Source organism: Mesoplodon bidens (genome assembly GCF_964165515.1).
Source record: "Mesoplodon bidens genome assembly, chromosome: 13".
Taxonomy (NCBI): Eukaryota; Metazoa; Chordata; class Mammalia; order Artiodactyla; family Ziphiidae; genus Mesoplodon; species Mesoplodon bidens.
In genome coordinates, this window is record NC_138169.1 from 88,804,520 (window position 1) to 88,823,300 (window position 18,781).

At 42.8% G+C, this 18,781-nt stretch overlaps 1 protein-coding gene across 4 annotated transcripts in view; it reads left to right on the plus strand.

Moving 5' to 3' along the window:
* Positions 1-18,781, plus strand: part of ATP9B (ATPase phospholipid transporting 9B (putative)) — a 206,060-nt gene that overhangs the window by 62,834 nt on the left and 124,445 nt on the right. For all 4 annotated transcript variants that reach the window (XM_081253348.1, XM_081253346.1, XM_081253347.1 and 1 more), the window contains one exon: positions 7,162-7,256. In XM_081253348.1, the coding sequence (XP_081109474.1) occupies positions 7,162-7,256 (95 nt within the window). The remainder of the gene's footprint in view (positions 1-7,161; positions 7,257-18,781) is intronic.

An 18,781-nucleotide genomic window follows, 5' to 3' on the forward strand; every position in this document is an offset into this window, starting at 1 on the left:
ATATTTTCTGTGTTAATCTGAATATGTTTCTTAAAAATTCTTTTTTATTTTGTACTTTTTAATTTATTTTTTATTTATTTTTTAATGTTTTTAATTTATTTAATTTATTTTTATTTGTGGCTATGTTGTGTCTTCATTGTTGCGTGCAGGCTTTCTCCAGTTGTGGCGAGCGGGGGCTACTCTTGGTTGCGGAGCACGGGCTTCTCACTGCGGTGGCTTGTCTTGTTGTGGAGCATGGGCTTCAGTAGTTGTGGCTCACAGGCTCAGTAGTTGTGGCTCTCAGGCTCTAGAGCACAGGCGCAGTAGTTGGGGCACACGGGCTTAGTTGCTCCGTGGCATGTGGGATCTTCCCGGACCAGGGCTCGAACCCGTGTCCCCTGCATTGGCAGGCGGATTCTTAACCACTGCGCCACCAGGGAAGCCCTGTACTTTATTTTTTTAAGTTCACACAAAAAAGTGAGGTGGTACAGAGATTTCCAGTACGCCCCCTGCCCTCACACCTGCGTAGCTTCCCTCATCATCAGCATCCCCCACCAGGTGATGCATTTGTTGCAATTGATGGACTGACACTGACACATCATCCTCACCCAAATTCCATAGTTTACATGAAAATTCACTCTTGGTGTAGTACATTCTATGGGTTTTGGCAAATGTACAATGACATCCATCCATCATTATATATATCATACAGAGGATTTTCACTGTCCTAGAAATTTTCTGTGCTCTGCCTATTTACCTCTGCCCCCAACTCCATCCTGGGCAGCCATGGGTCTCTTTAGTGTCTCCGTGGTTTTTTTCTTTCCCAGAATGTCATGTAGTTGGAACCACATAGTATGCAGCCCTTTCAGATTGGTTTCTTTTACTTAGTGATAAACATTTAACGTTCCTTCTTATCTTTTCATGACTTGCTAGCTCAATTCACTGTATTGCTGAATAATTCTCCATTGTCTGGATTTACCATAGTTGATCCATTCACCGACTGAAGGACATTTGGTTGCTTCCAAGTTTTGGCAGTTATGAATAAAGCTCGTATAAAATCTGCATGCAGGATTTTGTGTGGACATGAGTTCCCCAGCTCTTTTGGGTAAATGGCAAGGAGTGCGATTGCTGGATTGTATAGTAAGATTATGTTTAGCTTTGTAAGAAGCCACCAAACTGTCTTCCGAAGTGGCTGCACCATTTTGCATCCCCACCAGCCATGATGAGAGTTCCTGTTGCTCCGCATCCCCACAAGCCTTGGTGTTGTCAGTGTTCTGGAGTTTGGCCATTCTCGTAGGTGTGGAGTGGTGTCTCGTTGTTTTACCTTCCATTTCCCTGACGATGTGATGTGGAGCATATTTTCATATGCTTATTTGCCATCTCTGTATCTTCTTTGTTCTGGTTTGGCCCGTGTTTTAACTGGATTGTTTTCTTATTGTTGAGTTTTAAGAGTTCTTTATATATTTTGGCTAACAGCCCTTTATCAGACGTGTCTTTTGCAAATATTTTCTCCCAGTCTGTGCCTTGTTTTGTAATTCTCTTGCTGCTATGTTTGCAGAACAGAAGTTTTAAATTTAAATTTAAATTTAATGAAGTCCAATTTATCAGTTTTTGCTTTTTTTTTTTTAAGGGATCACGTCTTTGGTGTTGTATCTAAAAAGGCATCACCATACCCAAGGTCATCTAGGTTTTCTCCTAGGTTATCTTCTAGGACTGTTATAGTTTTGCATTTTACATTTAGGTCTGTGATATATTTTGAGTTAATTTTTTATGAAGGGTGTAGGTCTGTGACTAGATTCATTTCTTTTGTGTGTGGATGTCTGGTTGTTCCAGCACTATTTGTTGAAAAGGCTATCTTTGCTCAATAGTACTGCCTTTGCTAGTTTGTCAAAGATTACTTGACTATATTTATGGAGTTCTATTTAAAGGTTCTCTATATTCTGTTCCCTTCATCTACGTCTACTCTTTCACCAATACCACACTGTCTTGATTACTGTAGCATTATAGTAATTTTTTTTTAAGGTTGGTGAATGGTTTTACTTTTGAAGTGAATTTATTTTTTTTCTTTTTTACTGTGTTCAAACACACGTAACATAAAATACACATAACCCCCAGCCCTGGTGCCACCGTTCTACTTTCTGTCCATGAATTGGACAATCTAAGACCCTCAGGTAACTGGATTCATGCAGTATTTGTCTTTCTGTGACTGGCTTATCTCACTGAGTGTGATGTCCTAAAGGTCCATCTATTGTAAAATGTCTGTCCTTTTTAAGTCTGAATAGTAACTTCGTTGTATGTATTTACAACATTTTCCTTATCTATTCATCCATCAGTGGACACTTGGGTTACTTCCGTGTTTTATTTATCGTTAATAATACTGCTATGAACATGAGTGCACAAATGTCTCTTTCAGACCTTGCTTTCAGTTCTTTTGGGCCTACACCCAGAAGTGGAATGGCTAGGTCATATGGTAGTTCTTTAAAAAACTTTTTTAGAAACTGCTGTACTGTTTTGCATTGAATATCTTCTTCCATCCTTTCACTTCCAACTTTTTTGTATCTTTGTATCTAAAGTGAGTCTCCTGTAGACAGCATGTGGTTGGATCGTGTGTTTGTCCATTCTGCCAATCTCTGTCTTTGATAGGAGTCTGAATAATATTTACCTATTTACAGTTAAAGTAATTGCTGATAAGGAGCAACTTCTTTCATTGTGCAGTTTGTTTTCCTTATGCCTTATAGCATTTTTTTTTTTTTGGTCCTTCATTTCCTACATTACTGTCTTTTCTGGTTGATATTTCGTAGTAAAATATTTAAATTCCCTTCTCATTCCCTTTTGTGTATATTCTATAGCTATTTTCTTCGTGGTTGCCATGGGAATTACATTTACTGTCCTAAAGGTAAAACACTCTAATGTGAATTGAGACCAACTTAACTTCAATAACATATAGGAACCCTGCTCCTTTATAGTTCTACCCCCATCCTTCCAGTTGTTGATGTCACAGAATTACATCTTCACACACTGGGTTCCCCAGACATAAACTAATCATTATTTTAAATGCATTAACCTCTTAAATTACGTAGAAAACAAGATTAGAAGTTACAAACCAAAGTTACAGTAATTCTGGCTTGTAGACTAATAATTTCTTTTCTTTAAATTTATTAATCTCTTAAATCGTGTAGAAAAAGTGCAGTTCAAACCATTCTTACAATAATACTAGCTTTTATAATTGCCATGCATTAATAAACCTTTATTGAGATCTTTATTTCTCCACACAGCTTCAAGTTACTGTCTACTGGCCTTTCATTTCACCTACCAGACTGCCTTGAGCACTTCTTGCAGGGCAGGTCTAGTGGTCACCAGCTTCCTCAGCTTTTGTTTACTTGAGAATGTCTTGATTTCTCCCTCACATTCAAAGGGCAGTTTTGGTGGATTGAAGATATTTGGTTGACAGTTTTTTTTTTTGTTAGCACTTTGAGTTGATTGGTTCACTGCCTTCTGGCCTCCATAGAAATGCCATCTCCTTCTGATGAGAAATCTGGTGGTTATCTTACTGACGATCCCTTGTATATGATGATTCTCTTTTCTCTTGCAGTTTTCAAGATTCTCTTTGTCTTTTTGAAAGTTAGATTATAATGTGTCTTGGTGTGGGTCTGTTTGAGTTCATATTACAGGCGTACTTCAGATATATTGCAGGTTTGGCTCCAGACCATGGCAATAGAGTGAATATCACAATAAAGAGAGTCACATAAATTTTTTGGTTTCCTGGTACATGTAAAAGTTATGTTTACACTATACTTCAGTCTATTAAGTGTGCAGTAGCATTATGTGTAAAAAAACGTACAACCTTAAAAAATACAAAACAAAAAACAATAATTTTTGTCTTTGTAGTAACAATTTTACTACAATAGTAAAATCGAAGAACAATGATCACAGATCATCATAACAAATATAACAATAATAAAAAGTTTGAAATATTACAAGAATTACCAAAATGTGACAAAGACATGTAAATAGAACAAATGCTCTTGGCAAAAATGGCCCTGATAGACTTGCTTGATGCAGGGTTTTCACACACTTCCACTCTGTAAAAACACATAGCATCTGCAAAGTGCAACAAAAGAACATTATGTCTGTGCTCGGATTTTGTTGGGGTCCTTGGGAGTTTATATTCATGTCTTTCATCAAATCTGGGAAGTTTTCAGCCATTATTCAGATATTCTCTCTGTTCCTTCTTCTCTGTCTTGTCCTTCTGGGTCTCCCACAGTGCATATATTGGTCCACGTGACAGTGTCCTATGGGTCCATTTGTCTCTGTTCACTTTTTTTCCCATCTTTTTCCTTCTGTTCCTCAGGTTGGATCACTTCCATTGTCCTATCTTCAAGTTTGCTCATTCTTTGCTATGCCTGCTCAAATCTGCCTCTGACTCCCTCTAGTGAAATTCTCATTGCCCTTGAATTTCTTTTTCATTTCTTTTTGGGTTTTCTCTCTCTTTATCGATATCTCCACTTTGCTCATACATTGTTTTCTTGACTTTCTCCACATCTTTCTTTAGTTCTTTGAGCATCTTTTTAGACAGTTGTTGCTTCAAAGTCTTTGTCTAGTAGAACTACCGTCAGGTCTTTTTTGAGGACAGTCTCTGTTGATTAAGTTTTTTCCATGAAGTTGGCCATACTCTCCCGTTTTTGGTTTTTTGGTTTTTTTTTTTTTTTTGAACACTGGACATTTCGATCTAATAATGTGGTAACTCTGGAGATTGTCCCCCAGTGGTGGGACAGCTGGAGACTCTATAATAATAGTAATGACATTGGAGTGAAACTTCTCAAGTACTGGAGCTCATTCAGCACACGCACACACACACACACACATGCCTAACTGGTCTCCTTCTAAGGATGGCAGGGTACTAGTTCATTGCCTTGAAATGTGGGTAAATAACAACAGGAGTCAGTGCTTTCTTATAGGAACTTTTCCACCAGGTGAGCCAACTGGATCCAAAGAGCAGAAAGAAGCCTCTCCTTTTACATTTTATTCTAGGTAAAAGGTGAAAAAGAAGGATAGCCTGCTGCCTTCTGCACCCTCTAGTGCAGTAACGGGTACCTCTAGTGGGCATTAAGCATGAAGGGCTGTTGGCATCAGAGAAGAGCAGGACGTTGTACCTCTGGACGGAGGCAGGGCAGCATTGCTGAGGGTCAGTGGAGCCTGAGCTGGGCTCTGTGTGCAGGAGCCAGCGTCGTAGGACCCGCAGAGGGAAGGGGAGCAGGCTGGCCTGGACCCGAGTGTTCAGTCAGTAGCAGCAGAGCCAGCCTTTCAGCAGACACATTGGAGGAGGGGTGGGGAGGGCCTGGCGTGAAAAGTGACTTTACATGCATGCCCAGAGTGGGCTCTGCTAAGGATGTACATCTGCACAGGGACGTACAACTGACAGTCCTGCTGCTTTACAAGCAGGGAAGGGGCTGCAATGGGGTCAGGGCACATGTAGTGTCTCCTAAGGGGTCTCACAGTTGTGCACAAGATATTTATCTTGTAGTAATTTCTAAGGTGTACATATGCTTGTGTGGCTTTCTATAACTATTTTATTTTACAGTTAAATTTTTGAAAAACCTCAAAAGTCACTTGAATTCATTATGTGGTTAAACTACTAATCTGTTACTTTGTTTTATCTGATTCCTTTTATACTTTAGGGGTCACTCTTTTAAAGTTTGATGTGTTTTGGCTTTTTAATTATGTGAACCATGTGTGATCTCAGAGTGAACAGTGTAAAAGAGGATGTACTCCCAGAGGTGTTGCTTCTAGTCCGTCCCTTCCCTTTCCCCTTGCTTCCTGGGGGTCGTGTCCCTCCCTGCACACGTGCATACAGACACACACACTCACGCTCTCCCCACCTTGTTCTCCAGTAGCTGGTGTTACTTTGTTCCCAGTGTTGTGCACCTGGCTTTTTTTTTTTTTTTTTTTTTTTTTTTTTTTTTTTTGCGGTACTCGGGCCTCTCACTGTTGTGGCCTCTCCCGTTGCGGAGCACAGGCTCTGGACGCGCAGCCTCAGCGGCCATGGCTCACGGGCCCAGCTGCTCCGCGGCATGTGGGGTCTTCCTGGACCGGGGCATGAACCTATGTCCCCTGCATCGGCAGGCGGACTCTTAACGACTGCGCCACCAGGGAAGCCCCACCTGGCTTTTTTTATTAGATGGTATATATCCTAGAGAGATTTATTTCTCAGTAGAAATGGAGGCCTTTCTCATCTCTTTTTCTTTTCTGTTTCTTTTTCCTTCCTTCCTTTCTTTTCTTTTTTTTTTTTCACTGCTACATGTGCTCCCTTGTATTCAGCTGATTCCCTGATTTTGTGTTCCCACTCCTTTGGTTATGATTAATCATGTTGCACAGTTGCCCTGTATGTATGTGTTTTGTGCTTTGCTGTTGTGTATGAGGATACGTTATAAGAAATGGTATGACAACATGGGCAAAGAGTAAATGGATTTTTGTAATTTAATTTTTTTTTTATGTTTAAAATTTGATGGGGTTGTGAGTAAGACAGTAGCTCTTTTCAGGCTTTAACTTTTTTTTTTTTTTTTTTTTTGCGGTACACGGGCCTCTCACCACTGTGGCCTCTCCCACTGTGGAGCACAGGCTCCGGACGCGCAGGCTCAGCGGCCATGCCTCACGGGCCCAGCCGCTCCATGGCGTGTGGGATCTTCCCGGACTGGGGCACGAACCCATGTCCCTTGCATCGGCAGGCGGACTCTCAACCACTGCGCCACCAGGGAAGCCCCCAGACTTTAACGTTTTAGCTGTGCTTTTATTATTGAGCATATGTTTTATAGTGGTACATCCTATATTTTATTAGCAAAGTTATATCACACACTCTTGGGTATTTTTGTATATTTACTTATTATTGTGTTATTATCAAAAACATAAGCTAAAGGTAGAAATGATCAATGTAGTCTTTCTAAAATAAAGTAGACCTTTATTAGTAAACCTTAATAGTCTAGAACACCAACTAGGAGATAAGTGAATAAACAATTAATGACCTCTATCTTTTCAGCAGACTCATTTTGTGAGTCAAATAAATAGTACTTTTAAGGATTTTTGTTAATGGGGATCTGTAGATATATCATTTCTGTATCCCACTGTGCTGTGAATTGTGGCTTTAACGTACCTGTAACTTAGGAGTTTTTCTTCTCTCATTCCAAGGTTCATGTTTCATTCGAACTGATCAACTCGATGGTGAAACTGACTGGAAGCTGAAAGTGGCGGTGAGCTGCACGCAGAGGCTGCCGGCTCTGGGGGTGAGTGTTGCTGCCATTACTCCATCATTCACTGTGCAGTAAGTACAGTTCTGTTTATACCAACTAACTTAATTAATGCATTGATAGTGTTTTAAAATAATTTCTTCGTTACTAATGCATTGAAAATTATGCCCACGTAATTTCTCTGGATTCTTAGCACATAACCTTTTTGAGGTATAGTTTTAAATGTTCCTTTTGGCTTGACTCTTAGGTTTTCTTTCTTTTCTTTCTCTTTCCTTTTTGTTTCTATTTTTAAAACCCCCCTCATTTGAGTAAACTTTGAAATCGAGAACTCTTGGTGGGGTTAGCTACATCCATTTTTGGTGACTGACTGACTCTCAGGAGGCTGTTCAGATACTGCTTTGGTGGAACTCACATGGGCTTAGCCTAGCCTTGGACACCAGCCTGTCCACTTCAGCTTCTCCCTTTGAAGGTGGAGAGCCCTCTCTGGGGAGGGGGAAGTGAAGTGTTCCTGTGTGTCTCAGCAGAGTGAGAAGGGGAAAGACACCTTTGGACTTCTTGCTTGGCCTTTGCTGCCTGGGGAATGGGCAAGAGGTGGGACCAGAGGGCACAGTACTTACGGATTTCAGTGTTTTTAGTGATCTCTGAAACAGATCTCTCACGAGTGCTCAGAATCTCCTAAACTGCTATACATCTTTTTTTTTTTAATCAAAATCACAGTTGTGGTCATTTGGTGTTTTTTGTGTTATACATATGATTTATCTGAATGAGAGAAGCTTTATCTTACATGATTTGCTGATATTCACTGGAGAGTAAAGAAAGATTGAGGCGTGTCTTAAGAATGACCTTGGACCCAAGCAGTTGTTGGTTAAGGGAAAGGAAATTGAATCCTCTGGATTTGGTCACTTTCCTTAGATGGGTTGGATTTGATAGGAATAGCTACTGCACATAGCTTACAGTTAATTACTGAATAGCAGGAACCTTCCTTATTGTAAATATTGCACTTTTTGGAAACTAAATCTGTTTGACATGTGTAAGACTTGGCAGTATTTTGTTTCTTGAGGTATTTTCCATTGCCTGTACTTTAGGTGGTACCCAGGTTGAAACTCATTCCCTGCTTGGAGTTTGCTGGGTTTCCTGGGTCTGTGGGTTCCTGGTTTTCTTCTCTTTTCCCTCCTCCTTTCTGCCCAGACCCCTCTCTCTGGGACACGAGCGACACGTGTATTAGACTTGATGTTCCTGCAGGTGTCGAGCTTCTGCTGCTCTCTTCTCAGTCTTGTTCTCTTTCTGTGACTCAATTTTGACAGTTTCTATTGCTCTGTCTTTTTTTTTTTTTTAGCTGCACAGCTTTTGGGATTTTAGTTCCCTGACCAGGGATTGAACCTCAGCAGTGAGAGCACGGAGTCCTCACCACTGGAGTGTCAGGGAATTCATTTTGCTCTGTCTTTAAATTCACTAATTTTATCTTGTGCAGTGTCTAGTCTTCTGTTAAGACCACCCAGCTAACTTTTTTATTCCAAATATTGTATTTTTAACCTCTGGAACCAGGTTCCACCTGGTCACCCATTTTTGTTATTGTTTGAATACTTTTCTTTCCTAATATGTTCATAGTTTCATTTAAATCTTTCAGCAGTTTATAACACTTATTCTTCGTCTGTTAATGCCAGTGTCTCTGTTATTTTGGGTATGTTTTTTCTTAAAAAAATGTCCTCCTTGTTACAGGTCACACTTTCCTGCTTCCTTGCACAGCTGGTAATTTTCAGTTGGATGCTGGATGTTGTAAATACTATATTTTTTTCTTCCTTCAAAACCTGTTGATCTTGATTTTCTTAGTTCAGTAACTTGTGGATAAACTTGATCTTTCCAAGACTTGTTCTTAAACTTTGTTGGGGTAGGCCTAGATTCCCCTTTGTCATGGTGCTAATTTAATCCTACCACAAGGGCCTGCTCTTTGTGGGATAACCATGGACAGCCTCGATTGTTTTGAGGTGCCTCTAACTCTGGCTGGTCAGACTCCATGTCTCCCCAGCTCTGTTGTCATCCCTGGGGCTGGTCTGGAGAGAGCTCTCTGCTCACACTCTACCAGGCATCACTTCACCCCGACCAGGCGCGGTAGCTGTGGGCACACTCAGGGAGCACCGCATAGCTGTGGAGCACACTCAGGGAGCAATTCGTAGCTGTGGAGCACACTCAGGGAGCACTCCGTAGCTGTGGGCACACTCCGAATACTGAATAGCTGTGGCGCACACTCAGGGAGCACTGCGTAGCTGTGGGCACACTCAGGGAGCACTGCGTAGCTGTGGAGCACACTCAGGGAGCACTACTTAAATGTGGAGCACACTCGGAGCACTGAATATCTGTGGGCACACTCAGGGAGCACTGCAGGGCGCTGCCACTCCTTTCCTCTTTGTTCCCTTCCCGCTTCCCTGGTCTCTGCTCTGTCCCTGAGCAGAAAGGCCGCCTTCCTCTGCTCGGCTTCCCCCAGCCCCGCGATATAGAACCTCCCCTTACGCAGGAAGCCGGCCTCACCTGGGGCTCACATCTGTGTCCTCTTCTCCCAAGGGTCACAGTCTTGCGATTCTGCCAGAAGCACTGTGTCCTGTGTCTGAAAACGGCTGTCTCGTGTTTTGTTCATTTTACAGCATTTGTAGTGGGAGGGCAAGTCTCATACCAGTTACAGTGACACAGCTTGTGGAAGTCCTTGATTAATTCTCAGTGAGAAATATGTGTCTTGTGCACTAACTGAGCTACATGATACTTCAAATTAAAATTAAAAGGTGGTCCATTGAGCATAAAATTTTGAAAAGACCAAAGCAGCGGGTCTTTGTTACTGGAGGAGTTGCTTATTTTAGGGACGTGCATGTTGGGAGGACGCGGCGCTCCCTGGGCCATGTTACCTCTGCCCTGGAGGGCACTTCATACCACTGTCCTCTTCCCTCACAGCTTCTTTCACATTTCGGGCTAACCATCCCGCTCCTCAGCACTCATTCTTTCAAAAAAAGAGAGTTCCTGATTATAATAGTAATATGTGCATTGAAAATAATATATAAATGATAAAGAAGATGAGAAGCACTCTAATTTTCCTGCTTCGCAGTGGCTGCCGTTCACGTTCGGGCACAGACCCTCCTGACAGTACCTTTCCCTGGCCCTCCCCTCGCCATACACACACCTGCACACTTGGGTGAAGCTGTACGTACTTCTTTTCCTATGAGGGTGTTTATTCAAAAGTATGTTTGGGAGCTTCCCTGGTGGCGCAGTGGTTGAGAGTCTGCCTGCCGGTGTAGGGGACACGGGTTCGTGCCCCGGTCCAGGAAGATCCCACATGCTGCGGAGCGGCTGGGCCCATGAGCCATGGCCGCTGAGCCTGCGCATCCGGAGCCTGTGCTCCGCAACGGGAGGGGCCACAACAGTGAGAGGCCCGCGTACCACAAAAAAAAAATAGTATGTTCGGGGTTTATCTTTCTATGTTAGAAAATGTGTATCTCTGTAAGTACTCTATTAATCGCGTGGTATTTGACAAATTATAACTTCAGTAACCAGCCTGATATTGGTGAATATGAAAGTTAATACTTTTGATGTTTTATAAATACTAACAGAGATCAACAAATAGGCATATTTTAAGGATTTTGATTCTTTTGCCAGAATGCTCTCTAGAAGACTACAGTGACTTGTACATCTCCTGTAGGTTAACTGAAGTCAGTTGACCTGTCAGCCATCTCCAATCTGATGACTGAGAAAATGGCATCCCCTTTAAATTTACATTTAATCTTTTTGTGAGGTTGGAGATTCCTTATCTAAGAAAGTATACTTCTCATATTTTTATTTTATAAGTTTCTGTTCATGTTGTCTGTCCATTTTCCTGTTATATGTTTTTAAAGAGGGCTTTATATATAGTTTGCTAATCATCTTTCATTCATTTGTTTTAATCTCTTCTAAATATTTTCATTTATAGTTTCTGTTGTCCGTATAAAAGTTTAGCATCCTTATATAAGGTGACCTAACAGTAATTTTAAAATAGTCTTTAAAATAGTTACTTATGTAATGTGATAGAAGTGCTAATTATTACTATGGTGACAATCATATTACAATATATAAATGCATCAAACTGGCTTGTACACCTTAAATTTACACAATGTTATATGTCAAGTATATTTCAATAAAAATATTTTTTAAAAAATAAATAGTTACTGCTTTTGGTTTTATGCTTAGGCCATTTCCACCCCACGACTGTGTTTTAAATGGTTCTTTAAAATCACCCCTGCTTTACGCGTGAACTCTCCAGTCCAGCTAGCATTTGTTTGGAGTCGAGCTCTGAGGAGGAAATCAAACGTAAAACAACCTGCTGGCTGGTCGCAGCAGTACCGTTTGCTGAATAGCTCACTGTTTTAGCACAATTTTAAAATTGCCCTGGGAGGTTCCAGTTTTAAACTCTCGCCCTCAGTGTATGAGTGTGCAGGGTTCTCCAAACCTTTGCCGAGTGAGTACGTGTCGCAAACCTATTCCCCCAGCCTGTTTCCTGACTTTTCGCTTTAAAATACCTTTTGCCGTATAACTTTGCTTAGGTAAATATTAAAATTAACTTTTGTTTAGGTAAATATTGATACGTTTTCCTTTTTGTTTGTGGATTTTGTGTTGTGCCAGAAGGCTGTTCCCCCACCAGTGTTCATTTCTCATCTTAACCCCTGTCAGTGTTTGTCAGCGGGTAGTCTAAAAGTGAGAGGCTGGTCATTAGCACTTACCGTCTTGTACTTATTAAAATATTCCCTGCACGTAGACCCATAGAGAAGAAAGTTCAGTCACGTCACGAAACCTGTGTGGCTGAAAGACAGTTTTATGAGTGAGGTCGAGTAAGTTCTTGTTATTACAGCCTGCAGCCGCCGGAGTTTCCTCCGCCCAGGCCTCCTCCCTGCTCTTTCCAGCCTCCCTCAGACTCCCAGTGTTTTCTGTTTGCTCTTCCTTCTTTCGCGTGGTGAGATAAAGCTGTGCCGTCGCCTTGTCACTGAAGACACCCAGCTTGCAGTTCTCATGCTACTTGTTAAAATGGTTAGTTTTCATCCTGAGACAGTCGTGGAGCCTGTTGACTTTCTAACATGCTTTGAGCCCGTCGCTGGGCGCCCGCTGCTCTTGTGCAGTTGCCTTTTTCCTCCTCTGTGTGCTTTCTCGTTTTTCTAGCGTGCGTCCTCAAGTGGTCTCTCCAGGATTGAAGGGGGCGGAAAGGTCACGAACCCCAAGCAACCGGAGGGTTTCTGTTTGCCATCAGGCTTGGAGGCTGCACCTCGAAGTCTGTCCCTTTGCACCTCACTTCCAGCAGTCACAGGTGCTCCAGGGGACACTGGGAAGCAGTTGCACAGACTAATCCTTTGTAGCAGATTTAATTCGCTGAGAGTGTTAGAAAAGAAGTGCATTGTTAAGATACTACATTAGAATTTTTCTGAAAGAAAAGCCAAACAATGAGTATGTGGTATGGGATGGCATTACCTGGATTCCAGGAGAGTGGGTCATCTGTGACAGAGGCTAGTGTCGGGGAGGGGCGTGCAGAGGACTGCTAGAAATGTCCACCCCTTGGTCGTGGTGGTGTCGTCGGTGTGTGCTTGTATTCAAATGCAGAACATTGTACACTTTGCACGCATAATTTATTGCTTGTAAATATCTTAAGAAAGTATTTAAAATTCCACTATGATGTTATCTATATTTTTGAATATTCCCTTTGCTGTGATCACAGGAGGTACATTCTATTATATTCAATATTATAAGGATGTTTTCCTCATTTTTATTAGCGACAGATATGTATAAATTGAAAATACTTAGAAAGTTAGAGTATGCAATTCATACAGTGCTACTTTTAAAATTTTATGGTTGATACACTTTGATAGAGAGTGTGTTAAGCATTTGGGTGAAGTAACTGGAAAATGAGAACGTTTTAAGTTTTGATATGATCATAAAACCAAAAGGCAATATATTTTAGAAAAAAGGAAATTTAGCTGAATTTGTGATTCGTCCATCAATTTATTTATTTATTTATAAAATTTATTTATTTATTTTTGGCTGCCTTGGATCTCTGTTGCTGCACGCGGGCTTTCTCTAGTTGCAACGAGCGTGGGCTACTCTTCGTCATGGTGCACGGTCTTCTCATTGCGGTGGCTTCTCTTGTTGCGGAGCACGGGCTCTAGGCGCCCAGGCTTCAGTAGTTGTGGCACGCAGGCTCAGTAGTTGTGGCACACGGGCTCTAGAGCGCAGGCTCAGTAGTTGCGGTGCACGGGCTTAGTTGCTCTGCGGCATGTGGGATCTTCCCGGACCAGGGCTCAAACCCGTGTGCCCTGCATTGGCAGGCGGATTCTAAACCACTGTGCCACCAGGGAAGCCCCATCCATCAATTTAAATTTGTAGCTTCATATAATTTGACATATTAAGTATAGACTTTTTTTCACAGGAAAGAAAGCTCTAATTTCATTATGGACATAGGCAAGGCAATTTGGTTTTTCATCAAATAGCTTACACTGTCCATAACTGTCACTCATTTTGACTTTTCTGTCTCTAATGTGATGGACGTGGGGAGTGTTTGGTGACATTTGCTGTTTGTTGCATCATCAGTGGAGCATTGTGTCCACAGTGACACCAAGAATGAATAAACCTGCAGTCCTTAGAGCTCTTTTTAAAGAACTGAGGACGCCACCAAGAATAAGCTCTCTAATTCTGTTGTGTCCAGAGCACCTAATGTGATCAGAGAATTGAAATTTAGTTGGAGCAGTGCTGCTGATCCAGTCCTGTGACGGCAGGTCCGGCTTCTTGCTGTCGCGGACATGGAGACGTGTGGGAATGTGTTTCTGCTCTTGTGATCAGGCAGATTTATTAACAACAGTGAGGGCACAGTAATTTTCAATAAATCATGATTCACTGATGTATTTCAAAAGATCCATATAGCAGTAAACAATACCATTTATATTTAATTAGTTTTATTGAACGAAAGGCAATTTTATTGGTAATGAACCACATGTTATGATTAAGGATGTATTTTAATACCTTTAAGTAATGCGAACAAATGTTGCCCTTGACCTAGTAGCAGAGGCTTTCCTACATTATTGAAAACTTCAGAATGATTTTTAAATTATCGTGAAAAGCTTCGAATGGCATTCTCATTATTGTGCCATTTTTCAGTCATTTGATGTCTAATGTACTAGATGAAATGCAGTCCTCTGAACGTTCATGTACACGTGGAAATATGGGGGCTGCTGCTAGGCGGTTCTTTATTTCCATGTATCAAAAGATAGTCTGTTATAGGAGAACTTCATTTTCTGAAAATGACTGTGACGGTGTAGGACTTAAATGATGAGTGATCCTCCAGCTTGCCTCGTCCCAGGAGTCGGTTGGCTGTCTTTTCACAAGTCTAAAATTATTACGCAATGCATTTCTTCTTGTGTAAACTAGCCTGGCTTAATTAACTTGAAAATAAATTTTTATTAGTTAACATATAATCTAAGCTGCAGAAGCAGACCCACTGTGGTGAGCTGGTGTGTTCACCCTTCATCCAGTGCAGCGTCTCTGTTCTTCAGAACCTTGAAAACTAACCTGCGCGTATTTTGCAGCCCCACCTGAAGGCATGTGAGTGAGCTTCCCCAGACTTGACGAGCTCTCAGAGAACTCTCAGGGCAGGCTGGGGGGGAGCTGCCCCTCTGCCCCACTGGCGTTCTCAGCTGGCAGGTGCTGTCCTCAGCCCCAGGGCTCTGTGTGGCAGTTGCTGTGTAGGCAGTGGCCGCCCTCGCAGCCTGGAGTCACGACTCCCCTGCTGCGTCTGGAACTCAGTAGTGGCCGTGGTGTTTTCTGCGGAGGATCATTCTGAGGGTGATGTTTGGAGGTTCAGGCATGAGCTCAAAGCTTCCTAAGGCCTTGGGAGCACTGCATTCCATGTGTGAAGCCCCTTTCTGCTCTGAGGTCTAGAGTGATACATCCCAGATCCAGAGAGACAGTTCTTCTCCCTCACCTAACAGCCCAGAGGTGGGTGGTCCCAGCCGAGCGCGCAGCTCTGTCGTCCGCAGTCAGTGACCTTCAGCCGCGTCCCGGTGTCCGCTCCCCTGCAGCCTGGCCCGCGGGAGCAGAGGGCACGGGGATGGGGCAGCGGCCTCGTCATCCTCCTCCCTCCAGGTGGGCGGCGTGGGGAGGGCTGGCCGTGACCGTGCTGAGGGGAGCCACGCGCCCACGCAGGGTCGGAAGTTCCGTCTTAAAACGGCGATGGGGAGAATGGTGGAGAGTGGTCTCTGTCACCATGTCTTCATTTTGTTTTCCGTCGGGTTTGATTACTTCCTACACTTCTTACTGGGTGGTATACGCTAACGCTTCTCCGTTGGTTCTCCTGGAGGATTTTACTGCCCTCAGAGCAGGGTGCTCCATTTAGAACTGTTGTTACGATTACCATTTTTATTAGAATCAGTTTTTTCCCACTTGTCCTCCAAGGAGCTTGAAGCAACATGAAAATTTGTATGTCCCTCACCTACGTTAGAGTAGGAAATAAATGAAATGTAAACTGCCAAGTCGTCTGTATGTCTTCTAGGAAGGAGAGAAGCCATATCAGTTGTGGAGTGTTGCCTGTTCTCTGTTGAAGAATGTTTTCTTGAAGGGATGGAGCTTTCCAGACAGCCCATCAGGCAGGGCTCCCCTGGCAGAGAAGCTCTCCCAGGGAAGAGCCCACAGCCAGCTGCCCCTCCTGAGAGCCGGTGGGCAGCCGGGAAGGCAAGACCCGTGTCAGCCGAGCCCTGAGCCTCTGTGAATGCGGGGCAGCAGGAGCGGAGACAATAAAAACGGATCTCGAGGTCACTGTAAGAGATCTGAGAGGACATTACAGTCCAGACAGGAGCTGTGAGAAAAGATCAAGAGCAAAGTAAGACGTCTGGGTAAGACACGTGATGGCAGAGGTCCGTCGAGTATCAGGACAGGAACGTGGCTCAACAGGGGAAGCAGAGTGGCAGTTCCGTGTCTAGCTTGGTCCTCAGCACTACCTGTCACCCTCCTCTCTGCGTGTTGTTAACTGTCCCGAGGTAAAATTGGCATACAAGAAATTGCCCAGAATTAAACTGTGCACTTCGCTACACCAGTGAAACCATCACCACAGACAAGAGAGGGAACCCCCTGTCACTGCCAGCCTGCCAGCCTTTGTGTGTGTGTGGGCAGCTGGGGTTCCTCTTTTCCATAGCAGTCCTTTCCGACTTTTCCACTCTCCTGTAATTTCTGATCCACCCGCCTTTCTCTCATCAGATGATCTTACCTTGCAGAGAAAAAGCATTATATCAAATGGAAATCCCCTCCAGTTCCCACCCTCCGGGCACCTCACCCCCCTACCTGCTGGTACAGCGAAGCGTTGTCCCCTCTCCTGTCTGAAGGGAAGTCTTCCGCCGCCTTCGCCTCACCCTGCTTTCTCGAGACCTCCATCTGCCGGTCACTCCCTACCTTGCCTTCTCCTAGCCTCTCCCTCTGCCGGCCCCTTTCTCTTAGCCCTGAGGGCTTCAACCAACTCTAGTGTCTCAGGGGTCCCTTCCTCAGTTTTAGGTTACTTGAATATATTTAGAAAGCTGACTTGCTTTGTTCATTGGCTTTTCAGCTATTCTACCTCTTTGCATTTTTTTACTACTTGCTAGAGATGGCAATATGCATTCAACTAAAAGTGTATTGTGAAAACTTAATGTTGTATCACTTCACATTAAATTAAGAACCTTGTAATTGAATAGATCCATTTACCCCACTCATTTTTGAGGCTAAAGCACATTGCACATTTTTTGTGTGCATATATATTTGTATGCATTTATATACTTTTTTAATATGCAGTGTATCTACATATATCATAAACTGTTCTGTTTTATCTGTATCTTAAAGAAGTAAAGTGAAAAGATAGGATTTTTGTTTTTCTTTTGATATTAACCATGTTTGTTCCCTACCATTCCTTTCTAAAGATCTGAGTTTCTACTGGATATCATTTCCCTTCAGCCTAAAGAACTTCTGTTAGCATTTCTTGTAGTGTATGTCTGCTAGCAGTGAATTCTCATTTTCATTTATCCGAAAATATCTTAGTTTCACCTGTCCTGTTTTTGTGAAGGATATTTTTGCTGAATATTGAATTCAGCAGCTTTTTTCTCCCCACAGCACTTTAAATATTTTGTTCCATTGTGTTCTGCTTTCTTTATTTGTGATGAGAAATCAGTGTTATTTTGCTAGTTTTTGCCTGCGTGTAATGTGTCATTTTTCTCTAGGTATTTTTGAGATTTTTCTCTATCTTTGGTCCTTATTAAGTTGTGACTTTGATTGTTTTAAATTTTACTCATCTGTCTAGGGGTTTGCTGGGCTTCCTGAATCTGCACATTTATGGCTGTCAGCCAGTTTGGCATATTTTCAGTCATTGTTTCTTCAAATACCTTTTCTTCCTCATTCTTTCTGTGTGCTGCTTCCAGGAACCCAACTGCAAACAAACTCCTGCTGTTCTCTCAGGGATGCTGTGGCCATATTCATTTTCAAGATCTCTCTCCTCTGTGTTCTTCAGATTCATCATCTCTTGACCTGTCTTCAAGTTCACAGACTCTGTTCTCCAGTCTGCTCTTAAGCCATCTAATGAATTTATTTCAGATGTATTTTTTTCAATTCTAGAATTTCCAGTTGGTTCTTCTTTTTGTATATGTGTTTTCTTTTTCTCTGCTGTGGTTTCCTCTTTGTTTATTGTTTAGGAGAATGTTTTCCTTTAAAAATTTGAGAGGTTCTAGTAACTGCTTTGAAATTCTCATCTCTTAATTCTGATGTCTAGTCATCTCAGAATTAGTCTTCTTCGATTGGATTCTACTTGAATGTGGATCCTGTGTTCTCATTTCCTCCTATGTCTGGACATTTTGATTGGATCTTCAACATTACTGATGCATTGTAGAGACTCTGGATTCTATGATGTTCTTCTGAAGAGCATTGGGGTTTTTGTTTGGTTTTGTTTCGACTGGTGGTTAACTGACTGAAGCTAGACTGCCAGCTCCATCTTCCCTTCTGTGAGGAGCCGCGGAGGTCTTTGTTCCTTTCTTCTGGCTTAGCTGGACTGCTTGAAACCTGCCTGCACGAGTGGCTCGGGCTCAGCATAGGAGCGCACATGGCACTGCGGCCCCCTGAGGCCTCCTGTTCCTCTCGCGCTTCAGCGTCTGTGGTCTGACCTTTGTTCTTCATGTCTGGAAGTCTGTGTTTTCTAAGTGTTAGCAGCCATGAGGCAAAACCAAAACAAAACAGGAAACAGGAACGAAACCTATAAAAATGGCAAACTGTCTGTGACGGGGGATCCTCCAGACCCCCCCAGTTTTGATGATTCTCTCGGAGGACTCCCGGGGCTCAGTGTGTTGTCCTCCTTGTGGCCATGGGTGGTTACAGTGAAAGGGCTCAGAGCAGTCAGCACAGAGAACAGGCACAGGGCGACATTGCAGGAAAGCAGGCAAGACCTTCCAGACTCCCCTCCCAGGGGACTCACACAGGACACGCCGAGGTCCCCAACATAATGTGGGAACACGTGGGAAGCAGTTTCTACCAGGGAAGCTCATTAGAGACTCACAGGGCCT